Source organism: Alligator sinensis, unplaced genomic scaffold (assembly GCF_000455745.1).
Source record: "Alligator sinensis unplaced genomic scaffold, ASM45574v1 scaffold77_1, whole genome shotgun sequence".
NCBI classification, from domain to species: Eukaryota; Metazoa; Chordata; order Crocodylia; family Alligatoridae; genus Alligator; species Alligator sinensis.
This window is the reverse complement of record NW_005843102.1, coordinates 237,550-255,219: the sequence shown is the minus strand read 5'-3', so window position 1 is coordinate 255,219 and position 17,670 is coordinate 237,550. Positions and strand designations below refer to the sequence as shown.

The 17,670-nt window shown below is 46.3% G+C and overlaps 1 protein-coding gene across 1 annotated transcript in view; it reads right to left on the bottom strand.

Moving 5' to 3' along the window:
• The window catches only part of MAP2K4 (mitogen-activated protein kinase kinase 4), a 155,890-nt gene that overhangs the window by 109,365 nt on the left and 28,855 nt on the right, over positions 1-17,670 (bottom strand). Inside the window, exon 3 of the mRNA XM_025193803.1 lies at positions 3,293-3,395. Coding sequence (XP_025049588.1) covers positions 3,293-3,395 — 103 coding nt within the window. The remainder of the gene's footprint in view (positions 1-3,292; positions 3,396-17,670) is intronic.

Here is a 17,670-nt window from a genome sequence, read left to right as displayed (position 1 = left end):
AGGAATGGACCTGACAAAGTAATGGGTCCTTATTTTCCTAAATCCCTATTTAGGGTCCTTTGACATCTTTCCTGAAATCACATAATGAAGCTCTCTTCCTCCCCCCACAAAACTACCCTAAAATGAGATGTTTATTTAGCATTATACAAAATGAATGGTAATAGAATGTACTGAAGCAAGCAGCTTTGTGATTATTGTGGAAGCCTGACTTGGTCAGATGTGCAAGTGCACCTCAATGCCTACTTCCGAGTGCCTCTCCCTGATCCTGTTCAGCCCATGAACTTGCTTCTCCTCTGCCTCAGAACCTTAGAAACTAAAACGGCCCCTGGCTCAGGTTTAACTCCAATGGCATTTTTTACACTAATTCCCTTTTCTACAACAGAAAGCATATTATTATCTTTTATTAAGATAACAGAAATTGCTCACAGGCATACAAACAGCACTAAAGGGATCAAAACTCTGTATGACTGTATTTTACTTTGTCAAGCAGCATGAGACCACTCCTATTTTGGATGAAATGGAATGACTTTCAGCCATCCTTATATTTAAGAGAGTTCTGGCTGCCAAAGACTGCAAGATTCAAACAGCAGTTCAGTAGCAGCATTTGGTTCAATACTGAGAATATCTCTCTGCATTACACATGACAGTGACTGAAAGCCAAGTTATGAAATTCTGAAGGTCATTTTTGCCCTGTGGGACATACTTTGGTCATCTCTTCCACAGTGGTTTCTCTGTATCAGTAGCAGAATTTCTATGAAGACTTCCACCCACCTAACTAAAGACCTAACAGAACAGAATGCCCCATTTTATTATTCTGCTCTTCATTTACATAATTTAGAAACCACAATTTCTTACCTGAAAAATCCACCAATCCAGCCTGATCAGTTCCCCGATCATAACCTGTCAATCAAGCAGAATACAGCTAATAGGCAATTTACATCTTGTGACATCAGTTTGGTCACTGCTAACAGCTTCCTCTCAGCTTCCCCTAAGTTACTTCCAGAGAAGAAAAAGGCAAAAGAATAATTTGACAACCACAAATACTGCCCTTCAGGAGACATACAATGGGACAGCCCCCGGATTGGTGGATCCAAGTCACAGAAACCTAAATTTCATGTAAGAAATTAATTTCTCTGTATCTTCAGATCCACCCATCTGGACCAATGGGATCTATTCAACATATTCATCAAGGATAGGGGGGTCAGCATTTTTGGGCTGAGCCAGAGCTTAACACTTCAACCAAAGACAAAGCCCCAAAAAACCAAACCACTCAATTCACAGGGCTGGAGGAAGAGGAAGTAACTTAGTAAAGATAGAACAACCTGGGTTCAAAACAGACATCGATGTGCCTGAGCCAGATGGTTTGAAATATCCAGCTCAAATCAATCACCCAGAATGGCTTCTTGCCAAGAGAGGAAAACCATCCCAACTCATCTCAGGAACCAGAGGGAGAGTTAAAAGTCACACCAGCATCTAAAGAAGCATGGATCTGTGGGTAAGGAGTATGATTCAAAGACACGTATGCTGTCTTGAGAAACAGCACCCCAAAAGGACAACAATAAAAAGCACGAGGGTAAAAAAATGTATCTGAGCTTGCCAAAACTCTGCATAGTAGGAAACAAACCAGTCACACTAATTAAATGAAGTAAGGCTATAGAAATGAGCTACTCCACCCTTCAGAGATAGCTATTGTGGCTTCTCTCCTCCACGAAGAATTTGTATGCATTCACATCACACCATCTTCACTCTTTGCTAATTTAACAGGTACTGTATCTGATTCAGAGTTTTACCAAACTCACTGTGCTCCAGAGAGCCAATTGCCCTAGAGAATGCCCCAGTCTCCAATCCCTGTCACAACTGTAGATCCCATGTAATCAGATTGGCGCTTACTAAAGGGCAACGTCACAAGTCACTTGAATAAATATAGATGTTGTTGCTTCTGAAAGAAGATTCCTCCAAGACAGAGACCACTAGAGGTAGATACACTGTGGAAAAAAATTATGCCTGATGGCTAAATGTGCTAACTAAGACTAAATTTCTCAAAACTGGGGGAAGAGGAGGAAAGAAGGATGGGGAATCTGAGGGAGGAAAGGCTCCAAGGCACAGCCCTTTGGAAATGAGTAGAGAAAAACACTGACAAACCAGAAAATCCTGAAAACCACCAGTCAAGGGAAACAACCTGTGTTTAAAGAGAGACAGTGACTCCCTATATGAGGGACACTGGAAGGAGAATGTGTTGGAAATATTAATAGATCTGGGAGGATGGTGGCCTTTAGATCTGCTGAAGCGCTCACATGAACTTGTTACATTTTGTAGACATGAGCACTGAGGATGTGGGTATTGGAAACATATTTATAATTCAGTTAAAACTTGTCTGAAAAGCTCCAGAGCAGGGGAGCTACCAGAAATAGGAACTAAAAAAATACATTCTCGGGAAGCAGAAAACATTGAGCTGAAGGAATATGTCATTAACACATATAGCAAAGCAGCATACTAAAACCAAGAACACCACCAGAATGTAAGAGCACCACAGACAGCTGGAAAAACATCACGAGGGAGCTCTCTAAGACTTGCTACTGGCAAAATTCTTTTAAGGTCTGGTAAGGAAACCTGAAGAGGCAAAACTGTCACCCTAACTGGGTTTTGCCACACAGACTGTGGATGGGTCACCCATCAATCTAGATTGGTGGATCTGAGGATACAAAGCTAATGTTTTCTGTGACGTTATATTATGTTTAATGTCAGGAACGTGTAAATATATTCCATTTACATTCACACTTTACACAGAACTATGCCCAACTATCTTGCTTGGAAATTCAGAGAGGCGTAGTCACTAAAACTCCATGAGTTCTAGATTCTGACAGAATTTTACACTCCTCCGTCGGTTATTTTTCATTTTAGTGCTAAAAGATGCATTATAGTTACAAATCTTTCACAAACACACACAGAAACAAGAAACTTATTTCTAAAAAAGGTACTAAAGCCTGAATAAAGAGACAGAAAAATGGCAGTGAATAAGTCTGGAAATTAAGTACAGGCATAATGTGTGCATCAACCACAAATGACCACTCTCTACATTCAATTTCGAAATGCAGCAGCCTTAGCTTATGGTAGTAAGAGTCCTAAGCTTATCCTCTCCTAATTTAGGAAAAATTATATGGAAGTCAAACTAGCATTTTTGAGCAGTCTACCATGTAAATGTAGTAATGAAATTGCTTTCAAAACAACACTACGTTCTAGATGAATAATTGCAGAATTGTGCCATTAATGGAGCCTTTGGTTTTATACTCACATGTGTGGGTTTTGGAAGGGAACTCCAGAAGTATTCAAAGTAAACCTTGCTGTGGACTTGAAAGGTGGGTTTGCAAAATTCAATTTCAGCGCTTTGCGTTTACCTGGGAAGCAATGAACACAAAGAAAATATTTCGTGAACAACAGAATATCCTGGTCTGACAGCATCTGGAATTAGCTGGAAGGTAGGGGAAGGAACATAAGAAAGGGGAAATGTGTTTTACATTAGCATTAACCATACTATAACACAACTGCAGTGAAAAGAGAAGTGGGTATAGTCAGGGCTGTTGGTGAATGAGAAGGTATAACAGGGGATGCATCACTCTACACATGTTCTGTTGTTCCTTGAAGCACCTACTACCTGCCACTGTCAGGGAAAGAATACTAAATTAGCTGCACTGTTGGTTTAACCCAGAATAACAGTTTGTACAACTAAACTGAGCATCGTAATCCTCAACAACCATATTTTCTCAGGTACAACATGCACCCTTTTTCATTTAATGTTATGCTCTATAGAAGACATCAGAACTGGTCAGCACACTATGGCCCTTCACATGTTACAGTTAAGATGTGATTAACAGGTTAATCCTGCCCGGCCACACATTCAATTTAAGGCATGATAATACAGTAAACACACCACAACATTATTCCACATGCAGTATATAGTGTATAACCAACTTTGTGGCTCATTTGTATCATGCCTGAAACTGAACATCGGCCAGGTGGGGCTGGCCCATGAGAGATCCTGACCCTCAGCTGAGAATCCAGCATGGGGCTGCCCCAGGGTCTGGAACACAGCTATCCCCTATGCAGGTGGGCTGAGGGCAGAATCAATTCCTAAAACCCAGGCCCCCACCTGAGCCTGGAGGCAGATAGGGAGCACAGTAAGCTCACATCAGGGAAAGTCTCACCAATCTTGGGCTCACTGCACCCCAGGCTGCATGTGCAGGTGGGCTGCACACATGGTTTCTGACATTCTGAGTGCCTGAAAACTCTGGGATCAAGAAGTTTCTCTCTGATTTTGAAGTCCACATGCATAAAACTGCCTAACTGTACACACAGTTTTTAAAGGTCCCAGCACAATGGGACATCAGGTTAGGGGAAATGCTTCCGATCCCAGGGTCCCTGTGCTCTGTGTGCCATGTGCTGCCAGCTGGGCACCATACACAGTCTCATAGGTCCCTGTGTCTAAGGATGAGTGAACACCACTTCTGACCCTCAACTGGGGCCAGAGACCAGACTGGGGCCAGCTCCAGACCCCAATTCAGTCCTCAACCCCAAATAACAATTAGTGGCAACTTGCTGGGGGGGGCGGGGGGCAGTTGGTCATCATCCTGGGTCTCTTTGGCATCGGCAAGTAAGGCTTGATTGGGATCTAACCCCAATCTCAAAATTGCACCTCCTGCTGTGGTGTAGCAGGAGGTCCAATTGTTTGCCATCTGACACCTCCAGGGAAGGAATTCTACCTGATCAACATATCAAAGAGCTACTCAACACAGCTCACAAAAACACCCTCATGGACCCATAGGGACAGCCTTCCATCTTCAGCTCCCTCTGTGCAAAAATGAAGTTTATTTCCTACCTATGGGGACTTTTCACCATCTTGTACCATCTAGACTTTTTCCAGAGCCTGACGAAGGGACTTTGATCCCAAAAGCTTGCAGAAAAGGACGATTTTCTTGCCATTTTCCAGTTGGTCTAATAAAAGGTATCATTTTGGAACCAAGAGTTCTAGTTTTTTGTATGATTAGATCCTATTGCATTTTAAACTGAATGCCTGTCAGTGGCCTATGTCTTAGCAGAACAGTTGGACAGAAGCTTTCAGTGCCAGAGTATAAGTGATAAAACATCAGACCTAAAACAACACAAAAGGGGAACCTGAGGAGTTCTTCCATATGCTTCAAAAGCACTGAAGGGGTGGATGCTCAAGAACCAAGTGCTGTTACTAGTATGCTTCCAAGCTTTAGCAGGATTTTCACAAGGCCACAATTTCTTGGAGCCAGAGGGATAAGGAAAATTTGACAAGCATCTCCTTACATCTCCCCCAAGGAACTGTCTTTGGGTTTTCACTCACTACAGAAGGATCCTTCTCTGGTACAAACATCAAAGGAGGTTCTCTCAAAAGGAATCTTGTGCCCTTGAGGGTCTTCATCTAGCTGAGTCCTGTGCTCCAAATCTGAGGCTGACCTCAAAAATGTACCCAGAAGATAAACCTAGGGTGCCTGCACACATCCCGAAGTTTAATCCTCATTAAATTAAATAGGTTTATAACATTTAAACTTGTTTATTTTGGAGTGTTGCATCAGTGTTTGCATGCATTAGGTTTTTGAACAAATTAAGACCGGTTCCCAGCCAGCGCTGCAGGAGAGTGGGAGAGTCCCGCGCTGCCTGCCTGGCCAGGACTCTCCACCCCGTGCCTTTCCATGCAGTTGTGGGAGCAGGGAGCTGGCACACAGCACAAGAAAAAAAAGAGAAAAAAAAGCAGAAGCAATTCAAAAGCAGCAGCAATTCGAAGGGGTGAACTACAAAAAAGTTGCAGCACCACCTGGTGGACAAAGGCTCATTACACGTCTTTGAGTGCCTTTGTGTTTGCACACAATGAATCCATGGATGCAACGCTTTAATTTGTGACGAGCCATACTAAACTACGTCCGAGAAGTGTTAGTTTAATGCACCAGAAAGATTTTTAAAGTGTCCGGAAAACCTGCTTGTGCAAAAAGTCATGCCACAGCAGCACAAGAAAGGGCAAAAAAGTGATGTCTACAAATCCCCCTGGAGTCTAGCCTCATAGGCCTTCTAGGCCAAGGAAATGAACAATTTACAAATTTGCACATTTTCCTGGAGATGCAAGTCTTTCCTAGATACCTACCATGTCAATTCATCACAGGCACAGCCATGGCATAGAAAAGACATCTTGAAATCAGGCAACCTGGAAAAAACCATGCCAACTTTCAAGTGAGCCTCACTGAAGTGAGGAGGAAAAAAAAGGAGCCTTACACAGCTAGAGAAGCCATGTGGCACTGGCCAAGGGAGCCCTGGGTCTCACTGAGAAACTGAAAGACATCAGAACAAAAAAGGAGAAGAGTAATAAGCTAAAATTGATTTTAAAATATTCTTTTTCCATACACATTTCCCAAAGACTTCCAAAATAAATGTGAGACTAATTATTACAGCATATTATTAGCACTGAGACTTTAGCAGTACTCTTAGGAAAATTAGAAACCTAACTGAATAATAAGAAAATTCAGTAACAATAGTTAACATTAATTTTTGGAAGAGATATACATCTTTCTCCTAAACTAACTTTCTGTTAATCAATAGGGCTAGGATGAGACCCTGATGAGGACACGCTACCTATATCTGCTTGGTGGAGGAAGTTGTTACACTTTTCTTTGAAGCAGGTAAAGGGTAGTAATTGATGGAAGTCAATCATCATCGTGCCCTGTGACCAGTGGGGTCCCCCAAGGCTTTGTCCTTGGACCCATATTGTTCAACATCTTCATTAATGATGTGGACATTGGAGTCAGAAGCTCATTGGCCAAGTTCACCGATGACACCAAACTTTGGGGCAAAGCATCCACACCAGAAGACAGGAAAGCGATCCAGGCTGACCTGGACAGGCTCAGCAAATGGGTGGACGAGAACCTGATGGTGTTTAACACTGAAAAATGCAAGGTTCTCCACCTTGGGAGGAAAAACCTGCAGCATCCTTATAGGCTCGGCAGTGCTACGCTGCTAGCACTACGAAAGAAAGAGACTTGGGGGTCATCATTGACCACAAGATGAACATGAGCCTGCAATGTGATGCTATGGCTAGTAAAGCGACCAAAACGCTGGCTTGCATCCATGGATGCTTCTCAAGCAAATCCCAGGACGCCATTCTCCCCCTGTACTCGGCCTTGGTGGGGCCGCAGCTGGAGTACTGCGTCCAGTTTTGGGCTCCACAATTCAAAAAGGATGTGGAAAAGTTTAAGAGAGTCCAGAGAAGAGCCACACGCATGATCAGAGGTCAGGAAAACAGACCTTACGACGACAGGCTGAGAGCCATGGGGCTCTTTAGCCTGGAAAAGCGCAGGCTCAGGGGTGATCTGATGGCCACCTATAAATTTATCAGGGGTGACCACCAGTATCTGGGGAAACGTTTGTTCACTAGAGCACCCCAAGGGATGACAAGGTTGAACGGTTACAAATTACTGCAAGACCGATTCAGGCTGGACGTAAGGAAGAATTTCTTTACTGTCCAAGCCCTCAAGGTCTGGAACAGCCTGCCATCGGACGTGGTTCAAGCACCTACATTGAACACTTTCAAGAGTAATTGGATGCTTATCTTGCCGGGATCCTATGACCCCAGCTGACTTCCTGCCCTTCGCACAGGGGGCTGGACTCGATGATCTTCCAAGGTCCCTTCCAGCCCTAACGTCTATGAAATATGTAATGGGCCACTCCTGAAGACAAGATCCAATCCAGCAACTGTTTATGTTCACATACTACTCCAACAGTGTAGGAGTGAACTAAGATTTAACAATAGTGTCATTTTTGGTGTAACCTGCCAAAAAGACATTCTCACTCTTACGCCACTGACTAACTGACTTTGCAATTATAAAACCTCTTTTGGCTTAATCCTAATAATTTCTCTCTTCTTAAACATAACAGAGACAACAGCTTCAGTTCTCACTACAGAAGCTCCACGGACTTATAGTAGTTTCAGTTTCATAGTAGCTAGGGTCAGGAGGGACCTGAACAGATTATCTAGCCTGACTCCCTTCCACAGGCAGGAATGAATGCTGGGTTCACAAGACCCCAGACAGGTGATCATCCAACCTCCTCTTGAATTTGCCCAAGGTAAGGGCAAGGACCACTTCCCTGGGAAGTTGGTTCAAATGCTTAATGTCCCTGTAGGCAGACAAGGTTCCTTGGGTAAATCTGATATTTTTTTAAAAGGTCACCAAACATTTTAAGACTTCCCTTATTTATGCTCTTCAGGTTCTGCCCCTTCCATTGTGTGTGAGCATACCTGGGTGTTGATAGGTACTTAGCAGATACTTTCTGATAGTGAAACCTTAGTTCAATTTCCTGTAAATGGTGCCTAAAATCTGTTTTTAAACTATTATCTATGCTATCATACTTTTTATAACTTTGTAATTTAACAGAAAAGTATCAGAAAGACCTACAATGCTGCAAGTATTGCTTCACAAGAATCCTGACCAGTGCTTTCTTCAGTTTTACCTTTCCCATTTCAGGGTACTATATTATAACAACATAACTGTAACGTCTTAATTTCTATCTATAATAATTGTATATCTGAACATAACATTTGTCTTTGAAAGCCATCATCAAATACAGAAGATGCACAAGAAAGTACTAACATCTATCACACAACAACTTCTCTTCTCAGCAGTAATTCTTACAATCTCGGTTATTTATCTTGACACTAAGATTCCTCCCACTCCACTCATATCTTAGACTTTTCCTTCATGTACTTCACTTAAATTTCATTCCACTGATCTCTATTTTGATAATTTCCCAAAACTTGCTAGGATTTTTTTAATGATCTTTCATTAGCTCTTAATTTTCTGGGAATTTGATTAATGTACGAACATAATCTGCAATATTTCTAGCCATCATCCAGAAGGAGAATCAATTGTATTCCTATAACACCTTAGATGCCAGGACAAAGAACGTGACAAAAAAGCAAAATATATCATGAGGAATGCCACAGGATGGAGGTATAGATTAGAGGTATAGATTAGAGGTTCCCAGTCCCCAGACCACAGCCCAGTACTGGGCCACAGTGGCGATGTGTAGGGGGTGCACGTTCACAACCTGAGAGCGCTGGTGCACCCCCCTGACAGCCAGCACTCCCCACCTAGGTGATGGCGGGGGGGCTGGCAGGAGTGCCGGCGCCCCCCCTGCAAGCACCGGCCGGGGAGTGGGGGTGCCAGGAGAAGCACTGCTGGCATTTCTGGGAGCACCACTGGCACTTCTGGGTGCCCCACTCATGCTTCCTGGTGAACATGCACTTTGGTGTGGGGCAATTTGTGTCACTTGGGGCACACTGATCCTGCCCAGCTCCTCCTAGACCTGCAGCCAGGGGAAGCTAGAGGCTGGGGCTAGCACGTGTGCTGGCCCCAGCAGTATAAAAATCTGCCCTGGTAAGCAGTGCAGAAGCTTCAGAGGCTCAGCCAGTTGGTATCTGGGGACACTAGCCCCTTGTGCCAGCTAGACTGCTGAAGCAGCCCTAACCTAGAGTGGCCCCTGTACCCTCTACCCACTGCAGCAGTCTGGCAGGAGGGACTGCTGCCTAGCTGTGATCTACTGCCACCTGCAACAGCATCTGCCCCTTTGGACCTGCAGCGCCATGGCTGCATGCCTCCCAGACCCAGACGGGGACCACACAGCTACTTGGGCTGTGGTATGGGCACTACAGCACAGCCTCCTGCACTTCTGGGCCAGCTGCTAGTGAGCCATGTCTGCACAATTGGCCTTTGTGTGGAACTGCTGTCATGTTTTCTGGTGCCCCCACTCTGCCATTTGGGCAGCTATCGCCCAGAAGATATGCTCATTGCAGTAGCCCACTTTGAACTGTCAAAGCATGTCCTGGCCACAAATGGCCAGGTCAGCCACCCACCCCCCAAAATTCTCTCATTAAAATGCTGAAAATCCGTGTTCTTCTGCAATTAAAATGAAATGCCACTATATAGAGAGAGATCAGTTGGGCAATGTTTTATTCATATATTTACATTTTTCATACAATTTGGAAACCTATCAGTGCCTCTATCATCATAATAAAATGAATTCTAAATATCTATATACTTTTGCACTTGATTTTGGCTTATAGAAAAATCAGAGCTGCCCCTGCCCCCTTTGCTCACCAGGATGTGGGGTACCCTGCTCCTGCTTTTGCCCCTCACTCCCAACCCACAGCCCCACCAGTGCCCCTCACTCCTGATCCACAGCTCCTGCCTGCCCCCACTAGCTCCCTCCCAACAGCAGCTCCATCCCAGCACCAGGACATGAGTCCAGCTGCAGCTGTCTCACCTGCTGGGTCTAAGCAGTGCCAGCCCTTACTGTTCTGCTCCCTGTGCCTGTGCTCAGGCCCAAGCGATCCCTATGCCATTCCTGAGAAGCCCTCACCTTAGGCTCAGGGACTGGGCTTGGCAAGCCCCTTCCCTTCCAGGCTGGCCTCCCCTTGCAGAGACTATTTTAGGGGGACAAGGGGGCTCTAAGCCTGGCTCTGGCAGCCTGTCCTACCTGAAGTGCTCCCCTATCCCCGACTCCCATTTCTCTCTCGCACACAACCGCTGCTGCCATCTCCACCCCTCCCCCAGCCCATCACATACCCAAGTGGTTCCTCAGACCAGGAGTCCCTCCCCACCCAGGCTGGGGCCATATGTCCCAGCACTGATGTGGATGCGGGGCAGGGCTTCAGTGTGGCATTTGCCCCTGCAGCTGGGGCTCCTGCCAGCAGGCCCCGTCCCATCCCATTTGGCAGGTGGGCACACAGGGTGTGAGATTTGTGGGGAGATGTGGGGTTTGGGGGGAGGCATGTGAGGAGGGGAGGTGTTGGGTTTGTAGGGATTGTGGGTGGGTGTAGGGTGTGTGGGGGGGGCATGGGGTTTGTGGCAGGATATCCGAGTGTGGCGTTTGTGGGGGTAGTTTAGGGTTGTGGGGTTTGTGGGTGAATTGCAGGGGGTTTTGTGGATGTGAGGGACTATGTGGGCGACTGTGGGGATGGGGAGGACTGCTCAGGAGGGGTGGGTCCACTGCCTGTCTCCCCACACAGTGTACAGCCCCCCCCCCCAGCAGCAGCAACAGTCGCTGGGGTGCCCATAGCCCACTACTGTCAGAGCCCCCTGCAGCCTGGCCCTAGCCACCTGGGACCCGGCACCATTTGTGCCACATGGAACCAGCACAAGCTGTCCCACTGGTGTGCGCCCTTGGGCAGAAATGGGCTGCTCTTCCTGTCACCCAGGGTTCTGGCACCACACACAGAAGCTGTGCACCCTTTGGCCCGGCTTGGTCCTGCCTGCATGCAGCTGGTCTGACCCAACGGCGCACAGGGCACATGGAGGCAGGACCTGGCCTAGTTCAAGGGTGCACAGCTTCTGCCTGTGGTGCCAGGACCCCGGGTGACAACAAGAGCAGCCTGGTTCTGCCCAAGGGCACATGCCAGTGGGCCGGCCTGGGCTGGCTCCATGTGGCACAGGCAGTGCCGGGTCCCCGGAGGCTAGGGCTACACCATGCTGCGGGGAGGCTCTGCCAGTAGTAGGCTACAAGCACCCTGAGGGACACTGCTGCTGCGGGGGGGGGGGAGGGGTTGTGCACCATGTGGGGGCAGACAGGGGACCCACCCCTCCCAAACAGTCCCCACAACCCCCACAGCTCCCCTCCATCCAGTCCCTCCACTCACAGTCCCCCCCACCCCCACTTACCTGGGACAAAGCCTGAGTTCAAGCCACTCCTGCAGCCTTGCCCCGCTCCTATTTGCCCCAGCATACTGAGACAGCGTGCTGCAGCAGCAGGGGAAGGAGGCAGGCAGGGAGACACTCTGGCTGGATGCCAGAGCATCTCTTTGCAGGACCAAGCCTCTGGTTGCTTCAGGGCATGCTCCAAAAGTGTACCCTGTGCTGTTTTTTCCCAGCATGGGTTTTTTTGTTTGTTTTAATACTGGGATTTCCTGGCATCAAAATTAGAGTCTGCGCTGCAAATATGCAGAATCCTATTTCACTTTGCACATCTAAATGCAGCCACATACCTGCAGTTTTTAAGCACTTACAAACAATTTAGGATTCTTTTTCGCCCTGAAGCATAATAGCACCACACTCAGTGTAAACCTGTTGGAAATAAAATGAAGGTCACCCCATATTTTAGGGATGGTTATGGCACTTGCCTAGGGAGTAGGAGAAGTACATTCTACGTCTTCCTCGCATCAAAGGGATTTAAATCTGCATTTCCTGCTTTCTAGCTGACTACCAGACCACAGGCTAAGCATTATTCAAGGGGCCTCTCAGTTCTCCTCTTGAAGCTGATCCACTGTATCCTGCATTTAATATTCATTGCATAAAGTAGACAGATAGCAATGGGGAAATTTTGGCCCCAGGGTCCAAGCTAGAACACAAGGCTCCCTCCCATCCAGAGCATCTCAATAATACACACACCCTCCAGCTTTTTCTCTTCCTTCCTGTCCCCATATGTTTCTCTCTGTTGGCTGCTCAGTCACCTAACTTCAAAAAGACAGTACTGGATAATGTCTAACCTGTGGTTTGCAGTTTAAAGCACTTTATTAAGAAACAGGAGATTGAGGTTCAAACCCATTCTGGGTAGGGGGACAACTCTTTCTTGCTGAGAAAATGGTCTCATGACTAAACCAGGGCTGTGCAACTGGTGGGTTGAACTGGGCTAAACTAAAGTGCTCCATCCCTTCCACCCCCATAACTCCCTTCTGGGTGCTGTTTCCCCCATTGCTCAGGCAGCTGCTGCTTCCCCTCTGAGATGCCCTTCCCTCCTCCAGCATGCGCTTCCTGTCCCTGCCCCCAGTGGCAGGACTCCATATCCATGGAGGCTGGGGATCCAGGTGGCCCCATGAGGCAAGGGAGGAGCTTCCACAGCAACAGGAACTCCAGGTGCTGAGCATGGGGTGGAAGTAGCCCCTGTCAAAGGATAGAGGGTACACAGCAGGGGGAGCACAGGGAAGACTGTGCAGCAGGGGTGGGGGTGAGGGAAGCCCACATACTGCGTAGCCCATGGGGTCTGTGGTCCATGTGGATGCACACCCCAACAGCTGAGAAGTTGGACAGCCCTGAGTTAAACCATAAGAGGGCCTGCTTCACCCCCTCTTCCTCCACCTACTACAGCTTTTTGCCTGGCTACAATTCTGGGACTTAGGCAGCCTTGAAACATATGTCGCTGCATACCTGTCCTTTCACAGCAAAGCCCTTCCTGAGCATGCTCAGTGGGAACTTTCAGGTGTGCATGCCCAGAACTGAATCACAAGCTGTGTAATTGCTAAAAACCACAGCTACATGTCTGCATGCTTGCCTGTTAGGCACAGCAAGTGAAACAGCATGCTGCCCTAAGTCTCATCAAAGCACTACAAAAACTGACAGATGACAAGTTCTAAATACACTTTAAACCACTCTAGATGTGCATGCCACTTTAGACCTGTTTAAACTTCCTGGGACATGTCAAAACCACACCAAGAAAATCTAGTACCATTTTGAGCCAGTTCTCTTTGAACCAGTTCAATGTTTTGTGTAGACACAGAGCATTACATATCTAGTGTCTGGTCAGTCATCCAGGCATCCCAGACTAAACCACTTCTCATCCTTCAAATCCACACAGGGCAATGGGGCTGCTCATGGATGGATGCACAATGAAACTGCCCAAAGATCAGTTGCTTACAGAGACCACAGCCCCAGGCGGGGAGGAGGAGGAGGAAAAGGAAGCAGAAAGCTTCGCTTCCCTGGACCCTTGGTGGGACCCCAGTCCCATCTGAGGTGACAAGGGGTGGGTAGCCAGGTTTTGTGAGGAGGAGGGTTATAGCCCCATTTGTGATGGGTGGCTGTGCCCAACAGTAAATACCTGTTTACTTGAGGGGTGGGGGGGGAAGGACAACAGTGTCCTTGCACAAGGGGCATTTATTAACTGTTAATTGTTCCTTACCCTCCCCTTCTGCAGTCTTACAGCAGCCCTGCTTGGCAGGTTTCACCCTGCACACATCTCTATGCAACTGCTGGTGATGCAAGGTACCTGCATGATTGGAAAAGCCAGGGAAGTTCTGGGAGAGGGCAGGAGAGGACCAGAGCACCTGGACCCTTGGGACAACAAGCAGGGGTCCACACACACCTGGCAACCCCGCCACTGTAACCTCCTTCCCCAATACAGCATTACCAGGTCTTAAATATGAAATTATCCTATTGGAAGCTCAAAGTTATTGCATTTACTGAAAAACTATCCTAAAATGAAAACGTATGCAAATAAGTTTTCTTCTTTATTACTTCATATTGCTCACTGTAACATGCCAGTGAGCGAGTGAGAATTGGGTCATCAAAGTTGAAGCATTTCTTTATCTCAAGGCAACCAGTGATAAGGAAGTGCTGACAGCAAACCCAGAAGTCAGTTAAGACTCCCTGAGAGTGACTTTGGTTTTGCATCAGCTGCGACAATTAGCTGCCTCAAAAACTATCATATGTTATGAATACTTTTACAATTCTTTATTGTACATCGTACAAGGGTTGAAACTATGGTACAAATACAAGAATTATTATATACCTGGCAACACTGTCCCAATACAAGTTTCCTCCTGCTCTAGAGGAATCCTGGGAAAACTGGACACTGACCCCTGGAAAGCAGAATGGTCTGGGGACTCTACCACTCTCTGGTGGCATTCTGACAAAAATTCAGTCCTTAAAAGATAAAGGTTTGCCCCAACCCTTAGCAGTGAGCTACTAATTAGTTTCTTGTCCTCAGTTTTCAGCTTATGGCAACTCTCCAGGGTTGTTTGGGGGTGGGGGGGGAGGTGTTTTTTGTTGCCCTTTCCCCTTGCAGGTGGAATCCATCATCCAAGTCCTGAGCAAAACAGTGGGTCTAACAGCACTACCCAACACTTTAGTGCTTGAAGCAAAGAAGGTCTTATGACCAAAAGAAAACATAATGAATATCTAGGGGATGTAAAATCTAATTATTCAGATAATTTATCAGGACACCAAAGGTGAACATTCCAACTTACAGAACAACACAAAGAGCCTGATTACAAGTGACCATGGCCTTGGTTTTAAATGCCGTAGCCTGTTGCTGTTTTCAGGATGGGAGGTGGGAAAGAGAGCTAAGAGACCTTGGTGTGGGTTTTTTTCAGTCCATGCTGGAGAGTAGGACAGGTGTACTGGAGCCCCCCACCCCCAAGTTGGTGGGGGGGGGGGTGGGGAACGGACTCCAATCCACCCATCCACCCCACCCTCCAGCCCCAGCTGAGGAGCCCCTAGAACAAGCTCCCTCACCTCCCTTTACTGAAAACTTGAAAGTTGGATAGAAACCAACCCTATAGCTGATTTTTATCCAGCTTTAATTGGCAGGTGTAGCCAGTTCTTTAGAATCCTATCATCTGTACTGAGTTTCAGTTCAGTCCCAGGAGTCCTCATGAAAGAATTCTGGTTTAAAAAATTCTGTTGTAGGCTTTCTTTCTACACACAAAAAATCATTTCTAATTATTGTCCCATAAACAGCTGTAAAGTGCCAACTTCATCTTGACAGGCATCTACTCTGGCCTCATTAAAGAAACATTTGGATGCTTATCTTGCTGGGGTCCTTTGACCCTAGTTGACTTCCTGCCCCTGGGGCAGGGGGCTGGACTTGATGATCTTTAAGGTCCCTTCCAGCCCTAATGTCTATGAATCCTTCCCCTCTTCCCATTCTGAGAAGAGCGCAGACTTTCAGGGAGGAGGGGCCATTGCTAGGAGAAACAGGTTGCAGGCTGAAAGCCAGCAGCTAGATTCCCCTCCCCGCTGGAACCAACAATGAACTTGTGTTTGGTCTGGAGGATCATTGCAACTCAGAACACTTCCTGCAAAGCATTGTCAGTTACAGTGGGGAGCTGCACTTCTGTTTGCACTCCAAAAGAGTATTTCCTACATATACAGTGTCTCAACTTCATGAGGAAACACTGCTCAGAACCAATTCAAGAGAAGAATGGCATCACCAAAATTCTCTCATTGGGATTATCTTGGAGGTTTCCAAATATTTATTCGAATCCACCCTTGCTATATCTAACAAATGAACAGGCCTAATGTATACTGCTACCGACTTTTGTTAATGTCATTTCTCTACTGTTTACAAATCCAATACCAAGGTTTGCAACTGCAAAACGATCCCAAAATTTATCACAGAAAGAGCCAGTTGATGCAAGTATAGCGTTTTTAAAACAATGTTACTAATGTAACTCGTGTAACTCCAGACACCATTATCTATAATCCTAACCATGTGTCCAAGACCTAGAGAACATTATCTGAGGATTGTGCTGCACTGCAGGAAGAAAAATGTTGCGAAAAAAAATTCCTCATATTTCTTTATAAAAAGCCTAACATGTAAGCACACTGGCTGAGTGACTTTACATTTGGAGATTACAAGAACTGAGCTTAGCCGCTTGCTAATGAATATACTGAGTTCAAACTAAATTTAAAACCAGGATCACCATACTTTTTAGCATGAGTGACTGGTGCCTCCTGAGTTGGGGCAACCAAGTGATCCGGGGGGGAGGGGAGTGTCCCCCAGCAGCTGGTCACTGAGCATGCCAGCGCCATGGCTGCGGCAGAAGTGCAAGCATTTCTGCATGCGGCACAGCAGCAGCAGAAATGCTGGCACTTCTGCCGCCAACGTGCTGCTGGCGGAGCCAGTTTCAGGAGAGGGCACTAGTGCTCTCCGTGCCCCCCTACAAGCTGGAGTGCTTGCTGTCGGGGGAGCACCAGCACTCTCAGGGGGTGCACGTGCCTCCCTTTCCCCCCGCACCCTCCCTACATGTTGCTTATGCTTTTCAGATTGGTTTTATGGCTAGGGAAAAATGTAAGTATTGAGGCAGCACATAATATTGTGCCTCATTATGCTGTGCACTACACTGCAACAGAGAGACAGCTACTGCCTAGAACAGCTTCTTCAGTGTTAAAGCTTTATTGAAAAAATGTATTTAGTTTTAATTTTTATCTTTTAGTTCTACTCAATTTTGAGATAGTTATAAAAAGGCTAGTCTTGGCAACTAGTGATTGTAAGGGTAAGGAAGAACAATTTTAATACATCTTGATACTGCATACATAAACAGTATCTGTACTATATTCACCTTAACCAAAGTGAAAATAGCAAAAGATGGTCAAAAAAGTTCAACATATAAATGGCAGTCAAAAAAACAAAAGAAGCATATTTCCTGCAAACAGGTGCTCACAAAACCTGAGAGACCTCGCTAAGATATCAATCCAATTTGTGTTACAAAGCATTGCTCCAGGCTGATGAAGAAGACATCACTGAAACAGCAAAGGGATAGCAAATGACTTCTTCAGATGAACTATTCCTGATCCTTTAAGCCAGATCCACACCTGCAGGCATGTGTAGTTTCTGTAAAGAGATTCATGCTGCACCTGGCATATTGGATCATGACCTGCACTGCAAACTTGCAGTGGGGGAGGAAGGGGAGGGGGGACCAAAATATGCAACTGGGAAATCTCGGTAGCACAAAAAGTGGCATAGCACATGCCACAGGAGTATGTGTCAGCAGACAAAGAGACTCAGTCCTCCTGGGAGATGCTCTGGCTGCCAGCCAAAGCATCTGCCCTCCTCTAGTTTCACAGTCGGTAGGGTCAGAAGGGACCTAAGCAGATCATCTAGTCTGACCCCCTG